The 13,644-nt window shown below is 38.5% G+C and overlaps 1 protein-coding gene across 1 annotated transcript; it reads right to left on the reverse strand.

Annotated features, from left to right (window-relative positions):
- Positions 1-680: 680 nt before the first annotated feature.
- On the reverse strand, positions 681-12,970 carry LOC122661974 (T-complex protein 1 subunit eta-like). Its single transcript, XM_043857499.1, has 10 exons — positions 12,783-12,970; positions 12,361-12,496; positions 11,417-11,533; positions 11,120-11,239; positions 10,938-11,036; positions 10,760-10,849; positions 2,196-2,283; positions 1,872-1,960; positions 1,710-1,784; positions 681-977 (listed from the first exon to the last, which is right to left on the reverse strand). The coding sequence occupies exons 1-10, from the start codon at positions 12,935-12,937 to the stop codon at positions 876-878; spliced, it is 1,071 nt and encodes a 356-aa protein (XP_043713434.1). The 5' UTR covers positions 12,938-12,970; the 3' UTR covers positions 681-875.
- Positions 12,971-13,644: the final 674 nt, after the last annotated feature.

Consider the following 13,644-nt stretch of genomic DNA (forward strand, 5'->3'; position numbering starts at 1 on the left):
TAAAATGACAATCCATTCTATTGTTATTCAAAAATTACGGAGCATGACCACACATCTAGGCCGTCGGGTAGCTCCTCACCATTTCAAAGTCTACATCCTCTGTTTTCTTCTTTTTTTTTCTTTTTCTTGTGAAATGGCAAGGGGAAGTCAAATTTATTTTGCAAGAAACAGAGGTACCCATAATGGGGAGCTCATAAAGACATTAACAACAGATAGGGAGAAAGACCGCCACCTATACATGCCGCCCTTGGACACCCGTGTCAGGATTCAGGGCCAACGGGCACTGCACAACCTCAAAACAACCACCCCACCCCCTCCATTCTAGGAAAAAAAATAAGATACAAGATTCTCCAAACAAGTGGTATAAGAGAACACACTAATAAAGTGTGTCAAAATAATATCATACATTGACGGGAGACGAGATCATTTCATTTCCAGAGAGAGAGAGAGAGAGAGAGAGAGAGAGAGGGGTGCTGGCATACCCTGCCTCAGTGGCTTCGAGAACCTATTCATTCTGAATAAAAAACAGGGCATGCCATAGGGATTCTCTCTCCAGAAGTGCTGAACTAAAAAAACTGTCCACGAATATGCAGCATCTTACCATTACGAAAAACACTAGATTACATTCCCATCTCGACTTTTGCAGGCACCATTCCTTCTTAAAGTAAGAATACCACCAATTGTAATAAAATATGCTTCAAACATTCAACATATTCTTACCCAACGCTCACCATTTGACAAGGATTACAAATAGAATTACAATCAAATGGGAATACAACCTAAAACACAATCCAAAACAGAACATAACCTCCTGGAAAATATAACCTTCCAAATAACACCAAAATCTTAGTACACAGTTTCCAACCCAAGAAAATCTATCGCCTCCTCATGCCCCGCCCACGACCACGGAAAGCAGCCCCACCACGCCCTCGTCCACCCATCGCACTTGCAGCAGCATCACCTTGGGCACTCTCCGACTGCATTGGTTAAAAAAAAAAACCCCATACAGTAAATCATAGAACATTTTTTATGAAAAAATCTTAAGAACATCTACATGTGCACAACAGATGAATTGCAAGAAATCAAGCATAAATATTACAGCAACCTTGGTTCTTTTAAGGATATCTTGATTCTTGATTGCACTCATTGCAGTAAACTATTTGTGGAAAATGTAGCCAACTGAGGCAGAGAACTATTTTATTCAGTTATTCTACCCATTGTATAAATAGTGAATGACATGGATAGGCCACATGTTAAATTTGAGAGCCTATCTCAACCATATAACCACAAATGTACACGGAAATAGTGAATAACAACATGGATAGGCCACATGTTAAATTTGAGAGCCTAACTCAACCATATGACAACAAATGTACACGGCCTTTCACTTGTTTTTTCAAACAGTTCCTGTAGTACACCCAGTACTAAGCAAAAACTGGTTTTTTTAAAGCATTAAAATGAAAGAAATCCAATTGATCTCAACATAAACCCATGATTAGACAACCATGTGGACACTATAACCACTAGATTTGGACCCGTCAGACACTGCCACCTGGCCCAAAAGCAGCTTCTGATGGAACCCTGTTCCTTTTCTTATGAGTAAAAAATACAAAATTTTTTTTGAAATATCCTGAAACCAAATAGAAGTGCCAAATCTTCAGCTTAAGAATGCTGTTTCCAGTATCACTTTACATAAAAGTTCACAATACCTTGGGATTTTTCACCGTCTCATCCACACTTAAAATAAGGCAAGCTGCCTCGGTTGCAGCATTTATAGCATTTATCTGCAATAGATGATTAAACCACCACGTCATGTTTGGAAATGGCACAAAAATGGTGGAAGTGGGGAGAATGCAAGTACAAGGGAATACCTTCACAACTGCAGGCTCCCATACAAAGTTAGCAAATGAATCTGCAATTCCGCCAGTGTTGATGTCTACTCCATAAAGTGCACCTTCACCTGTGATTATCCTCGTAAGCATCATTCAAAAGAAGCTTACTAATAAAAAATGGTCCTAAAAACACCTCCCAAAACCAAATTAATCCTCATAACTATCCAACCAATTGAATGCTGAGAAGGAATTCTTGGCTCCGGGCAGAAAGAATCTTATGGATTAGGTGGTCACAATCATCAGATCAATCTAGGTGAAGCTAGAGGTGCCAGCATAAATAGGAATAAGAACTTGAAAACTAACCAGAAGGAAGAGCATGTTTCTGTCTGAGTTTATTCAATACATCGGTTGCATCAAATCCAGCATTATCACAGAGTTGCCGAGGAATGACCTGCAACAGGAGGATTAAAAAAAGAACCATATTCATGAACAGCCCATCCAATACATAGAAACCACGGGCTGGACAAGCCAGTCTGTTCGAACTAAATCATAAATGTTGATCTTCTTTGGATGAGAACAATGAAGAGACAACCATAAAGCAGAAAGAAGCATATAGCCCACAGCAGTAAAGAAAATAATTGGGGACAGTCTTGGTTATAATAGTATAGAACGCATCATTTAACCTAAGAGAATAATTCATGGCCCCAAACATTAATGCCGCTCATAAACAGAACAAAAACAGAAGTTGGAAGGTGGCACCACTCAATAGTGTTCCAGTTTGTAGACATAATAGAGTCCGACACTTGACTTGGTTGGATCACTCCATCAGGCCTTCAGACCTGTATTATTCTTGAGAACTTTTCCCACCATCCAAAACAACACAAAAAAGAGCGTCCCAGTGCACGAGGCTCCCGCCACTGCAGGGTCTGGGAAGGGCAAATGTATGCAGCCTTACCCCCGCTTCACGGAGAGCATGTTTCCATGTTTCGAAATCGCAACCTAATGGTGCAATAGTGCAACTCAACCGTTGCACCAAGGCTCACCCACTCCGTCCAAAACAACACAACGTGAATAAAAAAATCCAAAGTCTGTTGGACTACTGTACCTAATGCAGAATCAATCTCGACCCAATAAAGCCAACAATAGATCAATCGCAACAGTATCGTAATATGGGACACATAAATCAATGACGGAAAATTTTTCAACTCTTTTATTTTTTTACATATGAAAGAAGAGAGGATATAACCAAGGCTTCGCCACTTGGCCTGCGGGAATCACCACCATATCCAACCTACAGAATCACCATAGTAGGATCTGATTGGAATCACCACAATCAATGATGTAGTTCCAAGATTAGCAGTACATTCTAAAGAAGAAGAAACATCCAGCAGCAGCCAGCCCTTAACCCTATTGAGACAGCTAGCCCTTAAGCCCCATAGAGCCAGCCATAAAGCCCCATCAAGTCCAGTACCATAAAGCCCACTTGTGGCTTATATTTTAGGCCCAATTAATGGGCCAGGTCAGGGCCAATTAAGGGCCTTTCTTATGCCTTCCTGTTATAATACCACATATTAGTTTCTATTTTGGAGACTTCCATTCTTGTAATAGAGATTAACTTGTTAACAAGAAGAAGAGGGCAGAATAGAAGCCCACGACTTTGACAATCCAATTTGTGTTGCTATGGCTGCATTGTCTATGTGGAGCAGTGCTGTGAGAGACAGTGACCAGGCTGGTGGGAAGCTAGTTGAAGCTTGGGTGGGAAATCCAACTTGTATCACTTTTTTCTTCCATCTTTTTGTTTCCTTCTTGCTTACGGTATTCAGTAAGCTCTTCCAATCTTTATTCCAATATCTTTATTGTTGTTACCTTGCTGTTCTGTTGGGACTCATTAAGTATTCCTCTGTTGATGGTGAGATTTAATAGTTTTTGAAGAATCGCCGATTTCAGTAGTTAAACCAGACATGCCGAATCTCTGTTTCTGGTTATTTCTTCTCTGATTAGGGATATTTTTTACTGTGTCATCTGACCTTCAGATCTGGTTCTTAATCTGGAAGACTGATTCTTCAATGCTCTAAAAGATGAAGTCGACTCGGATGTGGAGGCTTTCTATCCTGCGGATTGATGGTTACTGTTAGTTTCTCAAACTGAACCTCAGCTACTAATTTTGTGAACTGTTGATCTGAAATATCTGGCCATTGGATTGTGTTGGTTTCTACACAAGATGAACTAACCACGGAGTGATGATCATACTAATGTTTTCATGTTATTCTGCCATGCAGATGTTGATATATAGTGTTGTTTCTAATTCTGAAAATTAATTTCTATTTTCATTACTTTGCTGATAACTTGAGGTCCGACTATTAGATCTTCATCTTGCTTTAACTGATCTGAATTAGGGATTATTCTAAACCCTAGATTGGGGGCTATATGTGATGTTTGGTCTGCTAGTCCTGAGTCACATGTTTCTGTTGGGGGTGTGATATTGAACCTAGTGGATGTTGGGTATTATCCCAATAATCAGGCTCTTGGAATCACCATCAACCAGTTGGTGCATATGTTTCATCCTTATGTTTGTGCTTGTGTTAGATTTCAAGCTAATCCAATGAAATCACTTTTTAGTGCTGTGAAACGAATTTTAAATATCTTAAAGGTACTACAAATGTGGGACTTTGGTATCCTATGAATCAAGACTTTAATCTAATTAGCTTCTCTGACGCCGACTTTGCCGGATGTCATATGGATTGAAAGAGTATAAGTGGTATTTGTCACATCCTTGGATCATGTCTTGTTTCTTGGTTTAGCAAGAAACAAACTTCTGTTGCTATCACTACTGAAGCCGAACATATAGCTGCCGGTAGATGTCGTGCCCAAGTCCTTTGGATGAGACAAACTCTCATGGACTACGGGATAAAATTTGAGTGTTCACCTATTTATTGTGACAATACTAGCGCAATCAATCTCAGCAAAAATCCCATTCTACACTCCAGGGCATAGCACATTGACATTAGGCATCACTTCCTAAGAGAAAACACTCAAAGAGGTGAATGTCCTTGAATATATTGAAACTGATAAACAATTGGCGGACATTTTCACAAAACCATTGAGTGAAGAAAGGTTTTGCACCCCAAGGAGAGAATGGGTATTTTAACCCATTTGATTAAACCTAAAACTCCTTAAAATAGCTTGCACAAAGGCCTAAGCTGTATGACTAAGTCAGAATTAAAAATTAGCTGTTATTAATCTTATTATTTTTAACCTGACAGTCGACTAGAGAGTCTTATCGGTCGACAGACACGGGAAAATCTATGTTTTAAAAGGGGCAACCAAAAAGTCATTTAGCATTCCCTCCAAAATCCACCCATTGAGTTTCTTCTCTCTCAACCGTCTCTTGCACCTTTTGGATGAAACCTTCAAAATCACCTTTTTGATTGATCAAATGCTCACTCAACACCATATCTCTCACTCTTTCAACCCGATTTCCACAACAAATTTCTGAAATTTTCCTCAACCCAAAACCCTAACTTCTCAAATGGCGCCCAAAGGAGAATCGTCAAAGAAAAGAAATGACATTGCTCACAAAGGATCCGAAAGTTACAATGGAGATCTTTTCATCTCAAGAGAAGCCTCCATCTTCTGGCAAGTATACAAAAAGAAGAAGGTTGAGCAGGAGCGAACGGTAAATTTCAACTCCCTAATCAATTACAAATTAGATATCTTCAATGGCATGGGTCACCTACTTTGAAAGAAAATGTTATCCTAGGATGGTGCAATACATTTATTGCGATGTTAAAATGGAAGGTATGGGTTATGACCTCATCTTGACTTCCCTGGTCATAGGAGTGCCTATTTCCCTTACTATGACACAATTGGAAGATATATTGAACATCTCATCTGTAGGAGATCTCAAATTCCTACCTCCAAAGGCAGCTCACAGAAACTTCATGAATGAGCAACTTGTCTATGACAAGATTATGCCAAATTTTCTTGGTATCACCAAAAATGTCACCATGAAAAAGCTTCATGACATTCCTGGAATTTTATGTCTCATTGTCCAATACAATATCCTCCCCCGAGGTGGACATCGGGATGCAGTAACTCCATTTCAAGCATTCTTTGCTTGGTGCCTTGTAACTGGAAATCGTGTAAATCTCTCATTCATACTTATGTGTACTATGGAGATGTGCGCTGCCAAGAATTATAAGGGAAAACTTCCCTATGGAAGGATGATGTGCAAAATCCTTTGCCACTTCAATGTAAGTTTCGAAGGACAAGAACCGGACCAACCACCTCTTGATATTGATGCATCCACTCTGCGAAGAATGGGCATACAAGTTCAGGAGCCAACTTCTACAACACCTTCAAACTAACAGTAATTAGAGGATCCTATCTTGACTGAAGACACTCTTGATGCAAACAATAATGATGATGAGGATACATCATATGTCCCTTGAGAGGAGATTCTAGGATATCATCAGGAGAACACTTTCAATGATCCTCTCATCCTAAAGAGATTGCATTGTCTAGATCGTATTTAAACTATTACCAGGATCCTTTTATCCTTAAAAGATTGGATTTCCTTATCCTTAAACGATTGTACGGAATCCTCTTATCCTTGAAAAAGATTTGTAAAGGTGATATTTCCCCATCTATTATATTGAAAGGAAAATACTAGTGGAATTCTCTCAAGTGTTGAGAGGAGTGGATGTAGACTTGCTAAGTCGAACTACTATAAATCTGTCTTTCTTCTAATTGTGTAATTGTTTATTTACTCTTGTAAATTGTTTCAACAATATTACACATCATACATTGTAAATCATAAGTAAATCGAAAAAGAGACAAAATCCACTAGTAATAACTTATTCACCCCCCTCTAGGTCATATTTCACGGCTAAAACTCCCCCCTATGATTCTCGAACCTCCGACAGAAAGAATCTCCATGCATGCGTTCTTTCTCTCCTCCCCTCAGCCACACATCTCTTTCGTTCGCCTGCTTTTGGCCGTTTTTGTTAGGCATTGAACCCCACCTTAGGTGCTGAGTGGTGTCCTCCCCTCCCTAATACCTAATACATAGTTCCATCTATGGAGCCTAAAGCTTCAACCATGGCAGTAAGTAGTAAGTTGGCCCAGTCTCTCGCCTCCTTCTTCTGTGGCCAAGTGAAGAAGTAGGCCATTATCTCGACAATAATGAGCCAAGGTCGTATTTGCAGTGAATCCCCCCGTCAAGTAGTCGTGCATAACGATAGGAACTCCCAATTCTCTGGCAAATACAGCCCTTTTGATCATTTCTTCACATGTACCTGTCGTAGCCCCTCCTCAAAAGAATACAAAAATGAAGCAAAATAAAAAGAGTATCACTCAGCATTTAAGATCATGCAATTGTTGAGCAAACCTAAGATTTTCAAGTCTATCTAAATTTTGAGGACAGGTAGACCTCTAGGTTCCCTACTCACATGTCAAGTTTTAGCCACTTTGGAGTTTGCCATGTAGCAAAATAAAGCTTTGAAAACTAAGGGAGAATGCGCAGTAGCGGTAGCAGTACTGTAGGCATGCATGCACATACATGGGATGGCATATGGTTGAATTTGAGTATGGAATTTCACACATGGCCTATCTAGATCTTCCATTGTCTAACAAATGGCTGGAATTACCATGTCATCAAGCCACGTGTCAGAACTGAGGCTGAATATGGAACAAGCTTGTTTAAACCGGTGCAGTTGCATTAGACATTGATCCCGTATGGAGGCCTAGACACAAGCTTAGGAGGCCACAAGCTGCTGATGCCAGTCCAATGGACTGAAAAATAAGCTTTAGGTAGTTATGTCATAGGTTGGGGATTTTACTTTCTTGGGTTTCATTGTAATGGACCTAATTAATAAGCCCATAAAGTGGGGGTGAGGTTAGTACATGGTATTAATAGCTAAGACCTAAGTTAAGTGTTTGGGATAGATAAGGATACTTAATAGATTGTAAGAGTTTTATTTTGAATCTATCAAGTCAAGTTAGTATAAGAGAGTAATTAGGAGTCCTCTCAATTGGACATGTTTTGATTAAAGAATTTTGTCTTCTTAAGAGTTTTGATGTTGTTAACCAGTGAATATGGGATTGATATCTGAAATCTTCCTTTTTCTTCTTCCGAACTTCTGCTTTTAACAGGTGTAATCTTATCCTCATTCTTCTTTTTTCCTATTTTCTAATTCTGATATTTCTCTCTAATTCTTCTACTTTCTTCCCCGATTTCTTCTACTTCTCTTTTCTCCTCATATATCATTTTCTATTTCTGGTTATTGCGTTAATCCTGATTAAGCACTACCAGAATTTGCCATCTATTTGCTTAATTAAGCATTAAAATCAGATTCTGGTTTCAATCAGTTTTCTCATCGATTTCTGAAATCCTACTTCAACTCAACTTCTTCAAATCTGATTTCTGCCTGCGATTTTCTGGTTTCAATGGTAAAGATTGCTCTATTGTGACCAAGTGGTTACGGGTTCAAGTTTGGAAACAGCCTCTCTGCGAAAGCATAGGTAAGGCTGCGTACATATGACCCAGACCCAGACCCCGACCCCGCAGTGGCGGGAACCTCGTGCACTGGATACGCCCTTTTTTTTAATCTTTATTTAAACTCTTAACTGAATCCTGTTTTGAAACCCTAACAGTCCATTGATTCTACAGCTCTAGAATTTTCGTACTATCAGTAGGTTTGCTCCATATCTTTGAATCTAACCGTTAGATTTCCATCTAATGTTACAAGTTTGTTTCCCCTGCCTAGTTAACTAATCAACAAAAAAATTCTGACTTGTCTAATGTGTTTCGACTGACCTATCTTGTTTTCTCTAGTCTGATTGCGTTCTATGCTAATCTCCCACTGGATTTCTCTGGTTCGGGATTAGTTCTGCATTATTTGATATCAGAGCAAAACTTAGGCCACGGTCTTAATCATGGAGATTGATCCACATATCTACAACTTGCCACTTTCACTAAAGGATTGTATTCAATCAAATTAAAAAGGTATGCAAGACATGAGGGCAACTTTTATGGAATTTCCAGACCATTATAGAAAGGTCTCTCAAAAGTCCAATCAAAAAGTTGAAGTTATACTTGAAGTTATACAATGACAAGCTGAAGATGAATTGAAAAAGAAAGCTCTTGAAGATGAAAATCTTCAAGAGGAGCATACGATTGAAATTGATGATAAATTAAATGAAGACGTGATCGAAGTTGAGGAGTCTTCCACAAAGGGATTTGTTGAAAAGGAGCAAATCAAGATCCCCCCAGAGATCGAAAGCTTTCTCCCCCGACAATTCTTCGACAAAAAAGTTCCAAGTCACTGATTTTGTCCGTGTTATTCAAGGGAAGCATTGGATCGTCAAATCAAGGCGACTAATCGTGGATGTCAATTGAGTGGTGACGATTCTTCCATACTGTAAGACTTGAGAACAAGTCTTTTCCAACTACCGGGGAATTCATGGAGTTGCATTAGGCATTGGTTCCAATATAGAGGCCTAGACACAACCTTGGGAGGCCCACAAGGTGCTGATGGCAGTCTAATGTGCTGAAAACAAGCTTTGAATAGTTATATTATAAGTTGGGCCTTTTATTTTATTGGGGTTCGTTGTAATGAACCTAACTTATGGGCCCATAAAATGGGGATAAAGTTAGTACGCGACATTAGTTACTGAGTGTTTGGGTTAGATTAGGATATTTAATAACTTTTAAGAGTTTTATTTTGAGTCTATTTCCCTCTAATTCTATTTTCTTCTCTAATTTCTTCTGATTTTGTTCTCTCTTCATATACCAATTTCTAGTTCTAATTATTGAGTTAATAATACCTGATTAAATAATACTAGAATTTGACATCGATTTGCTTGATCAAGTATAAATTTGCCTCAATTATTTGTCTCTTTCCTTCAGCTCTACTCAAGTTAGCTTCAGCTATTTCAAGAGTTCGCTGAGCTGAGCTTCCTTGACCGATTGGGTAGATTATAGAAAATCAGCTTCCGCTTTTAGTCAGTTTTATCGATTTTTTGAAATACTACTCTAACTCGGCTTCTACAAATCTGATTTCTGCCTAGGATTATTGAGTTTCAATCATCTATTTAAACTCTTAACGGAACCCTGTTTAGAAACCGTAGTCCATCAATTCTACAGCTCTTGTGTTTTCCTACTCCCAGTAGGTTTGCCCCATATCTTTGAATCTAACCATAATATTTCAATCTAACTTTACTGGTTTGCTTTTCCTGCCCAGTAAACTAATCGACCAGAATTTCTGACTTATCTAATTTGTTTTGAGTGACTTATTTAGTTTTCCCCAATCTAATTGTGTTCTTTTCCAGCAATCCTGTCACAAGCTAATCTCCTACCAGATTCCCTGGTTCAGGATTAGTTCTGCATTATAAACCGTTTGTATAAAGCAAAATTGGCATTTTTCTCTAATGCACAAAAGATACCTATAGCCCAAGCAAGCATAAAGGAAATGAATTCATACGACCAAGGTTACTTGTAAATGAAGGGGTATATTTTTTTTTTCTTGAATAAGCTTATACATCTGCAATCCAAAGCTTTAAACTCAGCTTTATGTTGGTACTTGTTGGATTTGTACTCACAACTGTCAAGATCTGTCTGCTGACTAGCTACCGAATGACACTATTGCCACTGAAACCCTTCTGAACTAAACAAAGATTCTAAATCCATCCAAAATTCCAGACCAAATGTATAAACATTAAAAAGAAGTAGATATGTGCCGCGTCATCTGTAAATTTGACATTTTTCCAAGTCTGAGGTTCTGGTAAACCAGAGGTGAGAACTATAGTTGTTAGATTTTCTTTTCCACAAATCACAATGTCCCAAAAAGTAAAATTAATACAAACAGACAAAGCACAGAAAAAGCAGCAAGGAATATAAAAAGAGCTTATCGCACAAAAATACCAACCTCAAGTGCTTTTGCATAGGAGTTAATGAAAAGTTGTGACTTCCCAGCTATTGTCCGTGCATGTTGCCTCAAATACCGACTAATCTCCATCTGCCACAAGAATAATTTATTAAATGACCAAGTCCTTAAGAGTGCAGAAAAAGTTACGAATGAAGCTTCCGTAGGATAAGTAGGATACATCTATAGCACCACCACCAGCTACAACAGTAGAGTTCTTTAGAGCCCTTCTGACTATCATAATAGCATCATGTAGACTCCTCTCAGCTTCTTCAATGAACTGAAAATGAGCAGAAGGATTAACAATCAAGAAATAAATGCTACAATCAAAAAATTGCCATGCTCCTTTAAGCAATGACACACCTGATCTGCTCCACCTCGAAGAACAATTGTGGTTGTTTGACCCAATGGGCACCCACTAAAGATATTGAATCTTTCATTTCCAACTTGTCTTTCCTCAAAGAGCTCACATGACCCCATAACCTTTAAATAACCAATTCACTTTTCAGTTGAAATAAAAGTTTAACAAAAGGAGGAAAGTAAAACTGCTAAGGCTTCAAAATAGAGATACAGTACCAGACTGTCCTTTTAAAAGCTTAAGAGAGATGAATTCAGTGTGGCAATGATAATCTAAAAAATAAGAGAGAATTAAGCATGAACCTCATCAATAATATTGTTGACAGATGTCTGTACAGTTCCACCGGTCGCTGCAGCAACCCGTTGCAGGTCCTCCTCAGTTACACGGCCAGCACAGAATATATCTCGGTCTGCAAAATACTGTAGAAAAACCAAGCAGATGATGGACTTACGATTTTGATAATTGAGTTTTTGGCTTTTTTGCACAATACCAATCTTTTTACCATTGTTACGATGTCATACTGGACTATTCTTTGAGCATGAAAGACAACTCACACTGGAGATTTTTTAACTCCATTAATTACTCTCCAGATATAAATGATCAACAAACCATGAAGGGTAGAACAATACAAAAATACAAACCCATAGAGCCCAAATGTCTACCACGTGACAGCTCAGATGGGGCCAGACTTTTGAGGACAGGAAGACCCCAAGGTACCATACTCACATGTCAAATTTCAAGCCAAATGGAACTGGCAAGTGGCAACATGGAAAAATAAAGCTTTGCAAATCCAAGACTTCAAAGAGGGTGCAGACTAATGTATGGACTACCTAGAAGGTGCATGCCAATAAATGGGGGTAGTACACAATTAAGTTAGGCTCTAAAATTTGAAACGTGTCCAATCAAACCATGCACTATCTATTCAATGGTGGAATTGCCACATCATTCTTCCACATAGCACAACTCGATGGGCCACCACAGAACCCCTTCCTAATTGGATCATGCAAAGAATCTTTTAGCCAAAATAAAATTTTTCCATAATAAATTCAGAATCAAAAATATCATGCAAAACTCAGTGCTAGTGTTAACATTTGACCAGGAAAAAAAAAACAAGCCAACTAAATAAAAATAAAGTTCTTATTGATTTCCTGTTTTTTATTTTAAATCCAAAAAATAGAAGATTCTACATTGTAGGATTTCAATCTAAGGCTGAGCTACATGTTAGAAATTAGGAGAAGAAAAAAACCTGTGTTGCCAGATCACCAATTGCCAAGCGTGAGAGGACAATTTTGGCACCACTCTGTACACATTTATCCAACTTGTCATAGATTATATTCCATTCAGCATCTACAATCGATTGATACTGTAAGGGATCTGAAAGCCTGCAATAGGCAAGTAACAATCAGCATGACTTTCCAATAGATAACATTTGAAAGATTTTACTGTTATAGGAAATTATTTGCAAGACCCAAGAGTTTAAAGGTCACAGACATACATAGAAAAAGTGCATATAACACCCTCCCCAAGACTACAGGAAAAGTACCAAAAGAAATAGGCCCCTAATCCTAATTAGGATTAGGTAGAAGAATTCCCTCAGGTTTAAATGCCAAACTTTGATCCCCCACACCCACACCAAAAGAAAAAGGGACCCAACTTCCAGATGCCCACCTGATCTCTGCATTTTCTTTCTCAGACTTCAATTCCAACTCAACATTCAATAACAAAATCTTTGGACTTTTAAACTTCTTTGGCTGCTGCTCAAAACCAGCATAAGAAAATGTCTTCTTGAAAGCAACACCACTTACAAGAAAAGAGTCCCGCATAGTACCCCCTGGAACCTACAGCACAAAACAAAAACTTCAAACCATTTCAAAGACATACCAAACTTCAAACAAAATCTGATTAGCTACAAGAAGAAAAGAACGTATCATCACAGAAGTAATTCTGGTAAGAATTGCATGCACCACTCAGGTGAATAAAGAATATTCTACACGTATAAAGCCAAAACTCGATTCAACTCAAAAAAAGAGAACTGAATCCATCCAGCGTACAACATTCTAGTCTCAATAAGCTTTAAATATTCAAGAATCAAACATATGAACACAAAGCAACCAAGAAAATATCAAATACATAGTTTTCAAGGTGCCAAGGCGGTGGCCTAGGCAAGGCCTCATTGGTCAACGCATGCATAAAACAAAGCTTGTTATCTTCTGGAATCACTAGTTTCAATTTCTAAACCATTCTTGTAGCAGACTATCCAGCCATTGGATTACCGTCATATTTCGGAATTTTAAACTACTATATAAGGCCCTCAGTCGACCAGACATTGGGTGTCATCAGATTTCTTAATCTTGAGATATTGAACTTCTCTTATTCAGATTGTTCCTCTTCTGTCCTGCGATTCTGCCTGTTGGAGGATTCTAAAATCTGCGGTTATGCTAAGTTAGAACCCATTAATTTAGTATCAAAGTCATGGCCAAGGGTAACCCTAGTACCCCAAACCAGACCATTGATTCTAATACACAAATGA

This window comes from Telopea speciosissima, chromosome 5 (assembly GCF_018873765.1).
Source record: "Telopea speciosissima isolate NSW1024214 ecotype Mountain lineage chromosome 5, Tspe_v1, whole genome shotgun sequence".
NCBI lineage: Eukaryota > Viridiplantae > Streptophyta > Magnoliopsida > Proteales > Proteaceae > Telopea > Telopea speciosissima.

Bases quoted from the DNA above. Each gene is read 5' to 3' on its own strand.
- LOC122661974 (XM_043857499.1), bottom strand. From the start codon at position 12,937: ATGCGGGACTCTTTTCTTGTAAGTGGTGTTGCTTTCAAGAAGACATTT. The intron at 11,240-11,416 runs GTTCATGCTTAA...GGTTATTTAAAG, and splicing joins TCAACAATATTATTGATGAG to GTTATGGGGTCATGTGAGCT. The intron at 1,785-1,871 runs GTATTCCCTTGT...CATCTATTGCAG, and splicing joins GGGAGCCTGCAGTTGTGAAG to ATAAATGCTATAAATGCTGC.